Genomic DNA, 17307 nt, shown 5'->3' on the forward strand with positions numbered 1-17307 from the left:
CGACTATAAGGTTCCTTTTTAAGTGCAACCAATGACAAAGTATAAGATCAAAGTGAATAAAATTTATTCAACTCTAGCATATATTAATCATTTTCGTCTGGTTATACAGGGTATTCGATCACCCCTGGGAAAAATTTTAATGGGGGATTCTAGAGGCCAAAATAAGACGAAAATCAAGAATACCAATTTGTTGATGGAAGCTTCGTTAAAAAGTTATTAACGTTTAAAGTTCCGCCCGTACTGAATTTTTTTCTCGAAAATGCGCAAGATTTCGGGGGTATGTCTACTCACTAAAAATGATTGTAATTGACCCCCGCAGACGACAAATAATATTTTTAGAACGATTTGAAATTTTTGAATTTTGTCGAAAAATTTGTCCATCTTCCTGAATTTTTTTCTCGAAAGTGTGAAGAATTTCGGGGGTATGTTTAATCACCAAAAATGATTGTAATTGACCCTCCTAGCTAAAACTAATTTTTTTAGAACGATTAAAAAATTTTTTTTTGCCGAAAAATTTAGGCACCTACCCCCTGTCGATTTTTCTTAAATATTCGTTTTTCATTTTTAATAATTTTGTTTGACGTCCTACAGAAAAATTGTCGAATACTTTTTTGTAGGTACCCACGAGCTCTATTTCAGAAAAAAGTTTCATTGAAATATATTCACTATTGTAGGAGTTATGGCTGTTTGAAAATTGGACCATTTTTATGGGGTTTTTCTCATTTTACGGTGTCAAGGAACAACTTTTTGAATATTTTTGCGATTTGTACATATTCTCCGCCAAAATACGCGTAGTTTGTTTTTTTAAACGTTAAAATCGCCCAATCCGTTCAGGAGTTATGATGTTTCAAAGATTCGCATAAAATTTTGGGGAACCATATCAGGCCTCAGATTATATTTTCGGTAGGGAATTTTTTTCTCGAAACTGAGTAGGATTTCGGGGGTATGTCTGTTGACCAAAAATGATTGTAATTGACCCCCGCAACCGAAAATAATTTTTCCAGAACGATTTGGAATTTTTGAATTTAATTGTTAATAACTTTTTAACGAAGCCTCCATAAACAAATTGGTATTCTTGATTTTCGTCTCACTTTGGCCTCTAGAATCCCCCATTAAAATTTTTTCCAGGGGTGACCGAACACCCTGTATAACTACTTTCCTGTCTTTCGTAAGAACTATCAATATTATTTCTATAAAATTATAATTTTTAACCGCGAAGATTATCGCTACTTATCGATAAGAATTAACACATTCCTCGAGGACGTTCTATGATTACAATAATAACACAGTAGAAACACGAAAGAAAATAAATGTACAAGGTCTACAGAAATTATAATCTATGAAATTATTATATTACATTGAGAGGATGAACAGTGTCATAGTAATTATACTTGATACAAAAAGTTGTTATGTATTATTTAAAATTGTGCATGCAGATAATGTTATAAAAAAGAAGAAAAAGAAATTCTATTGTTTTATATTCTTGTGTTTTTGTGTTCCTGTACGAAGACTTTTTTGTTCTGTTTTTTTTTATGTTGAAATATATGTTCAATTCACTCGTTAAATAATGATTGAAAGCACAATCAAAGAAATAATTGCAGAAGAATTATTCGTGTGTTAACATGTAAAATAAAATTATAAAAAATCTAAATAATGTACGTTAGATGTACGGAAACTTTTTTGACCGAATGTATCTTGTCGTAAAATGTATTTACGATCGAGTTCACGGTAACGAAAGTAGTGAAACGCTCGAACAAAATTGGTTGTCAAATTACCTGAGAGAAATGCCTGTGGAATTTCTTCTGTCTTGCGCTGCTGGTAGTCGTTGGCGATGATGTAGACGAAGATCTGCTAACCTTTCCTGGAGTCTGTGCGATACTACCAGCTGCCATTGATGGTGTACTTCTGCTGAGCGGTTTTGAAAGATGACTGAGAACACAAATGAAACAAACTATAAAGCAACCGATCGACTAAACAATTTTATTCGAAATCAAAAATATTTACAACCACAATATGTAATGAAAAATAAAATTTTTCTATTATTTCAAGGACCATGTTTCTGGGGCAACTCTTAAAGGAAACAGACAAGTCTGACAGAGTTATTGTGTATTTAACACTTTACAATTTGGATTTATTTTGTCACAAACCTACTTTTGCAAGTGTTTGAGATTTTCGCGACTTCCACGCGTCGAACTAACTTTGCGTGGAGTAGCTAGAGTGCCTTAACATAATGGATCGTATGTTTGGAATGCAATCGAAGAGTGTTTCATAATGGTCGTTGCAATGATTTTGGAATTCTCCAATTTCCATTTCCATTGGTTATAACCAATGAGAAGTTAGTTAATTTCTTCGCCCACGAGTCGTTGATTGGTCTCAAGATATGTTAGGAATAACCTCAGTAACGGTGCAAAGTCTTCAGAAAGAGACTTTATGAATTTATGATGCTTCGTTAGCGATTATTGGGGGGCAAAAAGAAATTCCGAATTCGTGGCTAATCCTTCGAAATAAAGAGTCCTATGGATATTGCAGAAATTGTCTACTAATGTGTCTGAATCCGCTAATAGCCATACCATAAACGTAACTCCTTAAATAGGCTTTAACAGGATCTTAGGCGCCACTTTTGCTCAAGTTAATCAACTGCTTCTTTTTAAGCAATTTTGGACAAACTGCTAATGTAATCAAATACAGGGTGTTCAGCCACCCCTGGGAAAAACTTTAATGGGAGATTCTAGAGGCCAAAACAAGACGAAAATCAAGAATACTAATTTATTGATGGAGGCTTCGTTAAAAAGTTGTTAACGTTTAAAGTTCTGCTTGTATTGAATTTTTTTCTCGAAAATGCGCAAGATTTCGGGGGTATGTGTAATAACTAAAAATTATTGTAATTGACCCCCACAACCGAAAATAATTTTTCCAAAACGATTTCAAATTTTTTTTTTTCCGTCGAAAAATTTCACACCTTCTCGAATTTTTTTCTAGAAAGTGGGTAGGATTTCGAGAGTATGTGTAATGACCAAAAATTATTGTAATTGATCCCTGCAATCGAAAATAATTTTTCCAGAACGATTTGAAATTTTTGAATTTAATTGTTAACAACTTTTTAACGAAGTCTCGATCAACAAATTGGCATTCTTGATTTTCGTCTTATTTTTACCTCCAGAATCTCCCATTCAAATTTTTCCCATAGTTTCATAATTATAGGTATATAGGAAAGGGTTAAAAGTAATGATTTTATTACGTATGATATATATTAATACACAATGTATACATGAACAGTTCTGAAATTATTTCACTTCGTACATTTATAATTTATAGAAAGCTGCTTAAAAAGAACTGTTCGGTCGTCGAAAGCCGTATCTAAATGATCGAAGAGGCGAATAAAATTGTACTTTTGTTGTACGTGTACAACTACACTCGTCATGAAGTCATATACTAAAATCAAAATCAAAACAAATTTAAACAAAACTGCATAGTGTACATTAGAAACAATCCTGTAATTAAACCATATGTTGCATTTATTAAACATACACGAGAAACGTACATAGTCATTCACCACACACGTGTGTGTTTCTAAACGTATTATCACAGTATCTAAAAATTATAAGTATTAAACTTACTATACTTCGAACAAAATAAAACTAAAATAAATATTCGTAGACACAGGTTTTACTCTGCAAGTTAATCCTTATGGAGATCATATTTTCCTTTTTGTAAATCAAATTCACTCTGCAAATCAAGTTGTTCTACAAATTCGTTTTTTCAAACCATTCTAACAATAATAAAATCTAATGTAAAGTTACTATTTTGCAGACCATATTTGCCTTTTTGTAAAATAAATTCACTCTTTTGCAAATCAAGTTGGTCTACAAATTTGTTTTTCAAACCATTGTAACAATAATAAAATGTAATGTGGAGTTATTATTTTGCAGATCATATTTACCTTTTTGTAAATCAAATTCACTCGTTTGCAAATCAAGTTGTTCTACAAATTTGTTTTTTCAAACCATTTTAACAATAATATAGTCTAATGTAAAATTATTATTTTGCAGATCATATATAAATTTACTCTTTTTCAAATCAAGTTGTTCCACAAATTTGTTTTTTCAAACCATTCTAACAATAATAAAATCTAATTTAAAGTTATTATTTTGCAGATCATATTTGCCTTTTTGTAAAATAAATTCACTCTTTTGCAAATCAAGTTGTTCCACAAATTTGTTTTTTCAAACCATTGTACGAATAATAAAATCTAATGTAAATTTACTATTTTGCAGATCATATTTACCTTCTTGTAAATCAAATTCACTCTTTTGCAAATCAAGTTATTCTACAAATTTGTTTTTTCAAACCATTGTAACAATAATGTAGTCTAATGTAAAGTTATTATTTTGAAATAAAAATTTTACTGTATCTATGTAATAATACTCGAACAAAAAATACTTATTTAACAGTGAAAGTATCAATTGGTCAATAAAATCACAAAAAATAACAAAGTGACACTATTACTTCACTTTTGTGTAATAAAGTAAATATGGCCTACAGAGGGTTAATGTGGAGCGTAAAATTCTCCAAGGAAGAAGAAATCGTTTCGTTTACTCACGATAGTTATTAGGATAGCGTCTTTGCAACATTCAACTTTGTTTCGTAAGAGAAAATGTCTTATCGTTAGCACTCGATAAAAGTACTTTGCAAAATTAGATATTTTCTACAAAGATTAAACGGATAACATTTCTTCCGGGCGACTTATCGATCACAGAAACTACCAACCGTGTATCCACCGCGTAAATTTTCATATTACTCATGGATCGCGTCACGCTGACCATCGCTTTATTTTAAATGATTGCATAAAACATTTGCACCTCAACGTGTTGCTGCTCCTTTTCCGAATCCTCGGGCTCCATAGATCGTTGCTCCATATATCGTACTCGTGCGCGACCATTTTACGAATTAAATCGAATCCACTACAGATTCGACGGATCTGGCAAATAAAAATCTTAGAGGCCCCAAGACTCTGCAAACCCGCGCATTAAACGGTTCGTTGATGCGTCGACGTTTCGACGAAACGAAGCGTTGGCGACCTTTTATGGAACTGGCATCAATTCGTCAACAGCCACCGGGGGAATTATTTCGATCGTTAATTGCGGAACGCGTACGGGCAAGTTGACTTAATGTTAATTAAGGTCGATCGAAAGCGAACGAGGATGCGGCGCGAGTAATTGGATCCGCTGGAAAACATCGCACGAGTCAACTTCTTTCCATCGAGCGCGATTCAAGCGAGACGTGGAACGTAGAACGGAAGGGTTGGTCGAAAACGCACAATTCGTCGCCTCTAAAGACAGACAGAGAGAGCTCAGAGGGGAAAGACCGTTCCTCTTAGGTTGAGAACGTCGAACAATGGAGGCGCCACCATCGAGACGGGAGAAAATAGTTTCCGTCGCGACGAGAAAGCTTGGCACTGGCGAATCAAGTCAACAGTCGCGACTATTTAGTGTCACTGTAGAGCTAACGAGCGAGAACGTTTCCACGACAGATATATTCTAGCTTTATAAACTCGACGATCCCAGGAAACACAGAGTACCGATACCAATCGCGATCACGGTTAGACTATCGATCGTTCGGTAGACGAGTCGAGCATCGTGACGAGACTGACGAAGGCGTGATCGCCAATGGTATCGATGAGCTCCCGGCGTTGATAATACCTGACAGAATATCGTAACTTTCTTCTACAAACGCGCGTCGATTATAAGAATTGCTAGAATAAAAATTCTGAGATAAGAAACGGCGGTCTGCGGACGATCGTCGATATGTTGTGAACGTGCGACCGCGGTAGCGACTGGAAGATTAGACACGTGTTTCGGAATATTGGAATTGTAGAGTTATGGGTTGTATAATTAAATCGAATTTCGACATTTAAACGTATGAATATACAAGATGTTCACGGGGAAAATTTTAATGGGAGATTCTAGAGGCCAAAATAGGACGAAAATCAAGAATATCAATTTCTTGATTGAGGCTTCGTCAAAAGGTTATTAACAAAATTAAATTAAAAAATTTCAAATTGATCTGGAAAAATTATTTTTGGTTGTAGCGACCAATTACAATCATTTTTGATGAATACACATACCCCTACAATCCTACGCATATTCGAGAAAAAAATTCATTACTGAAAATATAATGTCTGATCATAACTGTCTGTTACCCTGAAAATTGAAAAGTTTCAAATAATTCTGGAAAAATTATTTTCGGTTGCGCGGGTCAATTACAATCACTTTTGGTGAATACACATACTTCCGAAATCCTATTCACTTTCGAGAAAAAAAATCAAGCAGGTGCTGAAATTTTTCGGCGAAAAAATTTTTCTAATCGTTCTAAAAAAATTATTTTTTATTGCAGAAGTTAATTAACATCGTTTTTGGTCACTACACATACCCTCGAAATCTTACGAACTTCCGAGAAAAAAATTCCTTACCAAAAATCTAATCTGAGGCCTGATATGGTTCCCCGAAATTTTATGCGAATCTTTGAAACATCATAACTCCTGAACGGTCTGGATGATTTTAATGTTTAAAAAAGCAAACTACGCGTATTTTGGCGGAGAATATGTACAAATCGCAAAAATATTCGAAAAGTTGTTCCTTGACACCGCAAAATGAGAAAAACCCCATAAAAATGATCCAATTTTCAAACAGCCATAACTCCTACAACAGTGAATATATTTCAATGAAACTTTTTTGTGAAGTAAAGCTCATGAGTACCTACAAAAAAGTATTGGACAACTTTTCTGTAGGGCGTCAAATAAAATTACTAAAAATTAAAAAAGGAATTTTTAAGAAAAATCGACAAAAGGGGTAGGTGCCTAAATTTTTCGACGAAAATAAAAAATTTCAAATCGTTCTAAAAATATTATTTTTAGCTAAGGGGATCAATTACAATAATTTTTGGTGAATAGACATACCCCCTAAATCTTACCTATTTTCTAGAAAAAAATTCAGTAAGGGCGGAACTTTAAACGTTAATAACTTTTTAACGAAGCCTCCATCAACAAATTGGTATTCTTGATTTTCGTCTTATTTTGGCCTCTAGAATCTTCCATTAAAATTTTTCCCAGGGGTGGCCGGACAACCTGTGTAGTTTTGTAATACCGTTCATTGAAACTTCGTAGCTGTACTTTTTTTGAAAGTCGCTGACGGCGAATTTGCAAATTAGATTTCATAAAATAGCAAACTTCGTCCCAAACGTTTTCATAATTTCGTTTTAAAATATTGGATTGTCGTGTAAATTACACGAATCTAAAATATTTTGAAAATTGCAATGCACTTACATACATTTAACAAAACATTCGTGAATTATGTGGTTTTTCAAATAACGTAAATAGAAAACAGATAGATATTAGTTTAATCATATTTAACACGATTTTATACACTATTAGAAGTAGGTTAATAATCAATTATATCGTGTTTGGTCTTATTTTAATCGGAAAACTCGAACAAGTATATTAGTCAAAGTTTCACTAAAAAAAACACAAAAATAAAGAAGTTTCATATTTCCATTATGTACTAACCCAGACCAAATTCGATATAACGTGGATTATATTTGCGTATTTAATCATATTTAATACGATTTTATACTCTATTAGAAGTAAGTTAAAAATAAATTATATCGTGTTTGATCTTGTTTTAATCGGAAAACTCTCGCAAATACATGGGTCAAAGTCTCATTAAAAGAAAAAAGAAAAATAAAAAAGTTTCATCTTTGCATTATGTACTATGTATTGTCTCACCGATATTCGAGCCCAGATCAGGTTACACTACTGGACGTTGAGATTGAAGGGTACGTTAAGGGGAGTCCCCTCTCAATAGTAGAGATGACTACCGTTCACTTATCCGATCGAAAATAAGTTGCAGTTATCCAAGCATTGCTGTATATGGGTAATATAGTAGTTAAAGTGTTAAAATAATTTTAAAAGTAGTACATAATTGCCAAATAGAGGAATAAAGTCCTTATGAACATGAGTTGAAAAATTAATATTCTCGGAATTATAAACAATTTTCCACGTCTCCTCCTCTCATTTCTTTTTTTTTTATTCGTTTATGTAGATCGTTGTAGAAATAGAAACTGTTTATTTTAAAAACATAATATTCTAATTCTTACTGAATAATAATAATAATAATAATAATAATAATAATAATAACAATGAAGTATTTACAAATACAATGATACAGGGATACGAATTAATGCAATTCAAAATGGGGGCAAAATGGGATCGGAAAAAATCAAGGGGATTTTTTAATTCAAATAAAACTGAAGAAAAGTTCATAATTGCAAAGTAAATTGGTCAAGTAAAATTTCTATAATCTACCATCTAAACAAAACATACGTTTATATAAAGTACGATGAGAAATGACACGACTTATGGAATTACCGAATATAATATTATTAGAATAAACAGATTTTGTTCTTAATCCCTTATTTTATGAGTAAAACAATGTAACCATTGTTTTAGACTGCTTTTTTCAATTAATTAATATGAGGGGAGGGACACTCGAAACCTCGAAACTTAAATAAATAGCATTTTACGTAATTTTTAAACATTTGTTTATTTATCTGTTCTTTTCTTTCTATTAATTTGTAGTAAATAATAAATATAAATATGCATGCATTTTTTTTTTTTTTTAATTTTTTATTTCTATATTCCCGAATTAACCAACCAAAAGCCCGGTCCCATAGGGGTTGATCAAAAGTATACTGTACTTATACCAATTCAAATAAAGTGGATCGTTGTATCAGCTCAAACAATTGCACTTGAAACTTTTCGAGTTTCGATACAAATAATTGTGGAAATAATTGTCAATGTTACATCTAATGTCGTGTTATTGAAGTTTAGAAAATAATTTCAAGTTAAAATCTTAGAATGTATCTTTTCCTGGAAAGAAGTAAGACGATAGCAATATCGATTTCAAACAAGAATATTATCAAACAGGTGACAACAAAATAGCGGATATTGCGCAGGTGAAATTCTTGTTTTGCGCTCTTAGTTCTTGTATGAACAGGTGTCATGCTATCTCGCGATATGTTATCGAATGACTAATCAGACATTTTATATACAATTTCAAATTATTCATAACGATATATTAATATCAGGTCACTGTTAAAATTTGACGAAAATCGAATACACTCGACGTTCCGAAAAACCTAAAAACTCGAGTAGATATGATCGGGAAAAAAGAAAATCGAATGTTCAGATACCGTAATTGATTAAAAAAAAAGAAAAATTCGAGTTCAAATTCTTCACTAACAAGCACCTGTTTCTTTTCGCTATCTCCAATGAACTTTAATCATTCTATTTATGAACACCTGTACGTAATTATTTGATGAGGTTTCCTTGTAGAGATTTCACACATCAATACAAAATTTCTATGAATTTATTGTTGCTTTGGACAAGGAAGGAAGAAAACACATTTCCTTAAAATAGAATTCATAATTTTAAAATTTATTTTGGCTCGACAAATTCAATCAAATCCTGGTTCAGTATCAACGAAATGCAAATACGTAGCAAAGAATCGAAAAGTAACTTCTTCAAATAAATCAAAGTTATTTAATCTATTCTCGTTATTTGAAAAACAACATAAATCACGAATGTTTTGTTAAATGTATGTATGTGCATTGCAATTTTCAAAATTTTTTAGATTCGTGTAATTTACACGACAATCCAATATTTTAAAACGAAATTATGAAAACGTTTGGGACGAAGTTTGCTATTTTATGAAATCTAATTTGCAAATTCGCCGTCAGCGACTTTCAAAAAAAGTACAGCTACGAAGTTTCAATGAACGGTATTATAAAATTATACAGGGAGTTCGGCCACCGCTGGGAAAAATTTTAATGCAAGATTCTAGAGGCCAAAATAAGACGAAAATCAAGAATACCAATTTGTTGATGGAGGCTTCGTTAAAAAGTTATTAACGTTTAAAGTTCCGCCCTTACTGAATTTTTTTCTCGAAAGTGGGTAGGATTCCGGGGGTATGTCTATTCACCACAAATTAGTGTAATTGATCCCCCTAGCTAAAAATAATTTTTTTAGAACGATTTGAAATTTTTTATTTTCGTCGAAAAATTTAGGCACTTGTCATCTCTTGTCGATTTTTCGATTTTTAGTAATTTTATTTGACGCCCTATAGAAAAGTTGTCGAATACTTTTTTGTAGGTACCCATGAGCTCTACTTCAGAAAAAAGTTTTATTGAAATGTATTCACTATTGCAGGAGTTATGGCTGTTTGAAAATTGAACCATTTTTATGGAGTTTTTCTCATTTTGCGGGGTCAAGGAACAAGTTTTCGAATATTTTTGCGATTTGTACATATTCTCCACCAAAATACGCGTAGTTTGCTTTTTTAAACATTAAAATCGCCCAATCCGTTCAGGAGTTATGATGTTTTATACATTTGCATGAAATTCCGGGGAACCATTTCTGGGTCTCATATTATATTTTCAGTAATGAATTTTTTTCTCGAAAGTGTGTAGGATTTCGAGGGTATGTGTAATGACCAAAAATAATTGTAATTGACCCCTGCAACCGAAAATAAATTTTTTAGATTGATTTGAAAAATTTTTTCCCCGTCAAAAAATTTAGGCAACTACCCCCCGTCGATTTTTCTTAAAAATTACTTTTTGATTTTTAGTAATTTTATTTGACGCCCTACAGAAAAGTTGTCCAATACTTTTTTGTAGGTACCCATGAGCTCTACTTCAGGAAAAAGTTTCATTGAAATATATTCACTATTGTATGAGTTATGGCTGTTTGAAAATTGAACCATTATTATGGAGTTTTTCTCATTTTGCGGGGTCAAGGAACAACTTTTCGAATAACTTTGCGATTTGTTCATATTCTCCACCAAAATACGCGTAGTTTGCTTTTGGAAACATTAAAATCACTCAATCCGCTCAGGAGTTAAGATGTTTCAAAGATTCGCATAAAATTTCGGGGAACCATATCAGTCCTCAGATTAGATTTTCGGTAAGGAATTTTTTTCTCGAAAGTTCGTAAGATTTCGGAAGTATGTGTATTCACAAAAAATGATTGTAATTGACCCCCGCAACCGAAAATAATTTTTTCAGAATGATTTGAAATTTTTGAATTTAATTGTTATTAACTTTTTAACGAAGCCTCCATCAACAGATTGGTATTCTTGATTTTCGTCTTATTTTGGCCTCTAGAATCCCCCATTAAGATTTTTCCCCGGGGTGGCCGAACACCCTGTATATTACTCCACTTTCATGAAATATTTTATCGATTTTGTATAAAATTTACGTTATACGAATATGTAAGTTTTTAGAATGAAATCATCGTACGCGAATACAGACGTATTTTATTTCATCGTAGAGCCAAGAGAAAAGTGCCAACTAACTTTTGTTTCTCAAATTCAGTTGTCACTGCTAAATTGCTTCATTGTAATCAACACATACGACTGATTTCCAAATGCATTTTATAGATAGTGTCTAGACGTTTGTGCAATAGCTGAAGAATTTTTGCTAAGAGAAGGTCAGATGAGTTTATTGATACGATTTCTTGGCATTTATTCCAACAGTACCGCCATAATACCTCAAAATATGCTAAACGTAATATTTGTTGCAACATACACAGGTGTTCTGGTGTGAACCTTTAAAGAAATTGATATTTCTTAAATTTCCTTAAAGAACATTCAAAAATATATTTGCAAAATTATTTCCAAAAAATATATTTACAAAAACTTACGCTCGGATTCCTAAAAAACAATGAAACTGTAGCTGTTTGAAGTAGGATATCTAAAAATCTGCTTGAATAATTGGCGTAAAATTTTAGTTGCTCAGAGGTTTGAAGAAAGCGTGAAAAAAATCAATAATTGCATTCAAGGTATCGCTATTTCTTTAATCAGTAACCTTTCTCTTTTATTCTAGTATCTACTGCAGCCAAATTTATACTAATTAAAGATCTTTCGCGTTTTCTTCATTTCAGATTTAAAAAATTGTTTTTCTAAATGGTAAAATTTCATTGAAACATGTACAAACAAACTGTAAATTTCCAAAATTAAAAAAAAAAAAAATGAATTTCGTGATAGAACATTCCCTTAAATGGGCTATATTTTGAACATAAAATATTTGTGAACTTGTTTTTATTAAAAATTTTTCTCATGATAATAATATTTAATTCTTTGGTGTATAAGACATCTGTAAATTCCATGAAATGACAAATCACTCAATATACGAGGGCAAGGATAAGCTCTTTTATACCAATAATCGTTAAAAAGGAAACAGTCTGCTACAGTGATTCCCAAACTCTAACGCCCAGATTTGTTATATCGGATTACGGTTATATTAATCGAATATTTATAAATATTTTTAAACATGTTTCTAAACAAAACAGAAATTATAGTACTACTGGCTAATATCTACTCTTCAGTAGTAGCCAGTAGTACTATAAATCAATGAATCACCGAATATTTATATTCGCAAACATGTCAGCCAATCGAACACATTTTGCAAAATAGTCCATATATATAACTAAATAACTTCTACAGTTTCTATTAATTTCTATTGAAAAGATTGATGAGTATTCACTAAAGATCAGTAAAGAAGGCAAACTCCTTCGATTAAAAACACATTTTGCAAAACAGCCCATATATACAGGGTGTTCGGCCACACCTGGGAAAAATTTTAATAGAGGACTCCAGAGGCCAAAATAAGACGAAAATCAAGAATATCAAATTGTTGATGGAGGCTTCGATAAAAAGTTATTAACAATTAAATTCAAAAATTTCAAATCGTTCTGGAAAAATTATTTTTGGTTGCGGGGATCAATTATAATCATTTTTGGTGAATACACATACCTCCGAAATCCTACCCACTTTCGAGAAAAATATTCGAGTAAGTGCTGAAAGTTTTGAGTAAAAAAAAGACTTTCGAATCGACTTGGAAAAATTATTTTTAGTTGCAGGGGTCAATTGCAAGCATTTTTGGTCAACAGACATACCCCCGAAATCCTACGCATTTTCGAGAAAAAAATTCATTACTGAAAATATAATTTCTGGCCAGAAATGTCTGCCCGAATTTTCATGCGAATCTTTAAAACGACATAACTTCTGAACGGATTGGACGAATTTAATGTTTAAAAAAGCAAACTACGCGTATTTTGGTGGAGAATATGTACAAATCGCAAAATTATTCGAAAAGTTGGTCCCTCAACCCGCAAAATGAGAAAAATCCCATAAAAATGGTTCAATTTTCAAACAGCCATAATTCCTACAATTGTGAATATATTTAAATGAAACTTTTTTCTGAAGTAGAGCTCATGGGTACCTACAGAAAAGTATTGGACAACTTTTCTGTAGGGCGTCAAATAAAATTACTAAAAATCAAAAAGGAATTTTTAAGAAAAATCGACACGGGGTAGCTGCCTAAATTTTTTGACGAAAAAAAAGATTTCAAATCGTTCTGGAAAAATTATTTTCGGTTGCGGGGGTCAATTACAATCATTTTTGGTGAATAGACATACCCCCGAAATCCTACCCATTTTCTAGAAAAAAATTCAGTACGGTCGGAACTTTAAACGTTAGTAACTGTTTAACGAAGGCTTCATCAACAAATTGGTATTCTTGATTTTCGTCTTATTTTGGCCTCTAGAATCCCCCATTATAATTTTTCCCAGGGGTTGCCGAACACCCTGTATAACTACATAACTTTTACAATTTCTATTAATTTCTATTGAAAAAATTGATGAGCATTCTCTAAAGATGAGTAAAGAAAGCAAAACCCTTAGATTTAAAAAAAACTCTTATGGTTTCTAAGGGAAAAATTCACAAAAGAGGCTTTTTCCCCAATCGAATTAGTAGTAGACCCTTTTAAAAATACCTTATTTTATAAGAATTATTATAACATAACTTTAATTTGTTGTCCATACGCTACGGTAAGGAAAGAGAGTAATTGACTGACGATATTCTCTGAACAATTCCTAGACATGCCCCCTTTCCTCATCACGTTATGCAACCACGTATTACAAGTCACGACCCACAAATGATCGAACGGGATGATTGTCCTAACCCCGTTCCCCAAGGTCATACGTCAGCTCTGAATTATCATCTATGTGGAGCAGAGACAGACTAAATTCTTATCTAGATGCAAAATTTCGAATAACTAGCAAAAAAGAAATAAACAACTAGTCATTGATTACTCGTTGAAAAAATGAAAATTTTAATTATAGAATGAAATATTTCAGAATAGATAAAAATTCTATCCTTAATATTGTTTCAAATTATACCATATAATTTAATATTATACCATCAGTCACTGGTTGCGCGTTGAAAAAATGAAAATTTCAATTATAGAATGAAGTATTTCAAAACACATAAAAATTCTATCCTTGATATTCTTTCAAATTATAGCATGTAATTAAATATTATAGCACTAGTCATTGGTTGCTCGTAGAAAGAATGAAAATTTGAATTATAGAATGAAATATTTCAGACCAGATAACAATTCTATCCTTGATATTGTTTTTAATTGCGGAGGTCGATTACAATCATTTTTGGTGAACAGACATACCCCCGAAATTCTACGCACTTTCGAGAAAAAAATTCCTTACCAAAAATCTAATCTGAGGCATGATATGGTTCGCCGAAATTTCATGTGAATCTTTGAAACATCATAACTCCTGAACGAATTGGACGATTTTAACGTTTCAAAAAGCAAACTACGCGTATTTTGGTGGAGAATATGTACAAATCGCAAAAATATTCGAAAAGTTGTTCTTTGACCCCGCAAAATGAGAAAAACTCCATAAAAATGGTTCAATTTTCAAACAGCCATAACTCCTACAATAGTGAATATATTTCAATGAAACTTTTTCCTGAAGTAGAGCTCATGGGTACCTACAAAAAAGTATTTGACAATTTTTCTGTAGGGCGACAAATAAAATTACTAAAAATCGAAAAGAAATTTTTAAGAAAAATCGACAGGGGGTAGGTGCCTAAATTTTTCGACGAAAAAAAAGAATTTCGAATCGTCTCGAAAAAATTATTTTCGGTTGTGGGGGCCAATTAGAAGCATTTTTGGTGAATCGACATATCCCCGAAATCCTTCACACTTTCGAGAAAATAATTCTTTAAAAATCGGTAAATGGACTAATTTTTCGGCGAAATTAAAAAATTTCAAATTATTCTGGAAAAATTATTTTTAATTCCAGAGGTCATTTACAATCACTTTTGGTAAATAGATATATCCCCGAAATCCTGCGCATTTTCAAGAAAAAAATTCAATATAGGCGAAACTTTAAACGTTAATAACTTTTTAACGAAGCAACCATCAACAAATTGGTATTCTTGATTTTCGTCTTATTTTACCCTCTAGAATCTCCCATTAAAATTTTTTCCCAGAGGTGTCCAAACACCATGCATAACAAAACTAAATATTTAGTGATTCCTTAAACAAATTCTCAAGGACCCCTAGAAATCTATCAACAATGTCCTCAAGGTAAGATCCACTGATATAGGCAACTCTCGGCTGACCTACGTTCTATTTGCGAATATTCGCTACACGTAACGTTGCAATTCATTAAATATTTCTTCAACTCGTCAATAGACAAGTAATACTCAGAAGTTAGTAAAACTCATAACCGAAGAAATTGTAGTACTGGTCAATAAAATAGATCTAAACCTGATCCAGACGATATCTCTGACGTGGAAGAGCTTTTTGGACTCAGATTTTGATAATGAACAACCGATATTTTCATTGAAATAAACAAAAGAAATTGGATAATCATACACAAATTTCAGTGACGCAAAAGAAGATTCATCTATCATATTTTGCACCCCGCCTTCTATCTCTCTTTAAGTAATTATCAATGATTAATCACTGAAGAAAATGGACGCGTGAAACGTGTACATATGTTAACATTGTGATTATTTGACGACTTTGTATTTCGTATCTTATCTTAGAATGATTTAAATTTGTTAGATACTGAGTAATCCATAAATAATATCTATAAACAAGGAACTTGAACGGGTGATAATAGCTATTTTTGACGATAATACAGGTGACAAAGTGTATTTAAACAAAGAAAACAATGTGAAATATATTCACTATTGTATGAGTTATGGCTGTTTGAATATTGAACCATTTTTATGGAGTTTTTCTCATTTTGCGGGATCAAGGAATAACTTTTCGAATATTTTTACGATTTGTACATATTCTCCACCAAAATACGCGTAGTTTGCTTTTGGAAACGTTAAAATCGTCCAATCCGTTCAGGAGTTATGATGTTTCAAAGATTCGCATATTGGGGAACCATATCAGGCCTCAGATTATATTTTCGGTAGGGAATTTTTTTCTCGAAAATGCGTAGGATTTCGGGGGTATGTGTAATGACCAAAAATGATTGCGATCGACTCTTGCAAACGAAAAAAATTTTTTTAAAACGATTTGAAAAATTTTTTTTTGTGCCAAAAAATTTCAACACGTAACCGATTTTTTTTCTCGAAAGTGGGTAGGATTTCAGGGATATGTCTATTCACCAAAAATGCTTATAATTGATCCCTGCAACCAAAAATAATTTTTCCAGAACGATTTGAAATTTTTGAATTTAATTGTTAATAACTTTTTAATGGAGCCTCCATCAACAAATTGGTATTCTTGATTTTCGTCTTATTTTGGCCTCTAGAATCCCCCATTAAAATTTTTCCCAGGGGTGGCCGAACACTCTGTATACACATATTCAACGCATTGACTGCCATGGTGGTCACTGGTGACCGGCACTTAAAACCTACACTGTTTTTAAAATCTTTCCAATAAAGAAACCTTAATACTCGTGAATTTTTTAATAATGTCACTAACATTAAGAATACTACAAAATAACAAGTACTCCATTGAACTGTTGAATAGTTCCATTCGTTACCCTATAATTTGAAAAAATGTCGAGGATGTGTTATATAGTAAGGAACTTTAATTTCGCAATATAATGGAAATAAAGTAAATTTTGTGTCCGAATATCCAGATAAATTCCTTGTCGAGTCTATTAGCAGACGTTTCTCGCTCAATCGATTAAATCAGGCATATCAAACACATTTTCGTTCAATGGTCAATCTTCATTTTATTACCATTTCATATTAAAAATATTTTAACGGTTATTTTTTAATCATATCAACACCGATCATTATACCATTCTATTGCAAACAAACACGTGTAGGATTGGCAGGAAAATAATAATTTCTACAGAAATAAGCAAAAGGATACATTTATTTACAGAAAAGCTTACATCGACGGAAAAATTTATCTTAAATA

At 32.1% G+C, this 17307-nt stretch overlaps 1 protein-coding gene across 5 annotated transcripts in view; it reads right to left on the reverse strand.

Annotated features, from left to right (window-relative positions):
* The window catches only part of LOC143342740 (uncharacterized), a 188880-nt gene that overhangs the window by 16130 nt on the left and 155443 nt on the right, over positions 1–17307 (reverse strand). For all 5 annotated transcript variants that reach the window (XM_076766935.1, XM_076766934.1, XM_076766936.1 and 2 more), the window contains one exon: positions 1776–1929. In XM_076766935.1, coding sequence (XP_076623050.1) covers positions 1776–1929 — 154 coding nt within the window. The remainder of the gene's footprint in view (positions 1–1775; positions 1930–17307) is intronic.

This window comes from Colletes latitarsis, chromosome 6 (genome assembly GCF_051014445.1).
Source record: "Colletes latitarsis isolate SP2378_abdomen chromosome 6, iyColLati1, whole genome shotgun sequence".
Lineage (NCBI taxonomy): Eukaryota > Metazoa > Arthropoda > Insecta > Hymenoptera > Colletidae > Colletes > Colletes latitarsis.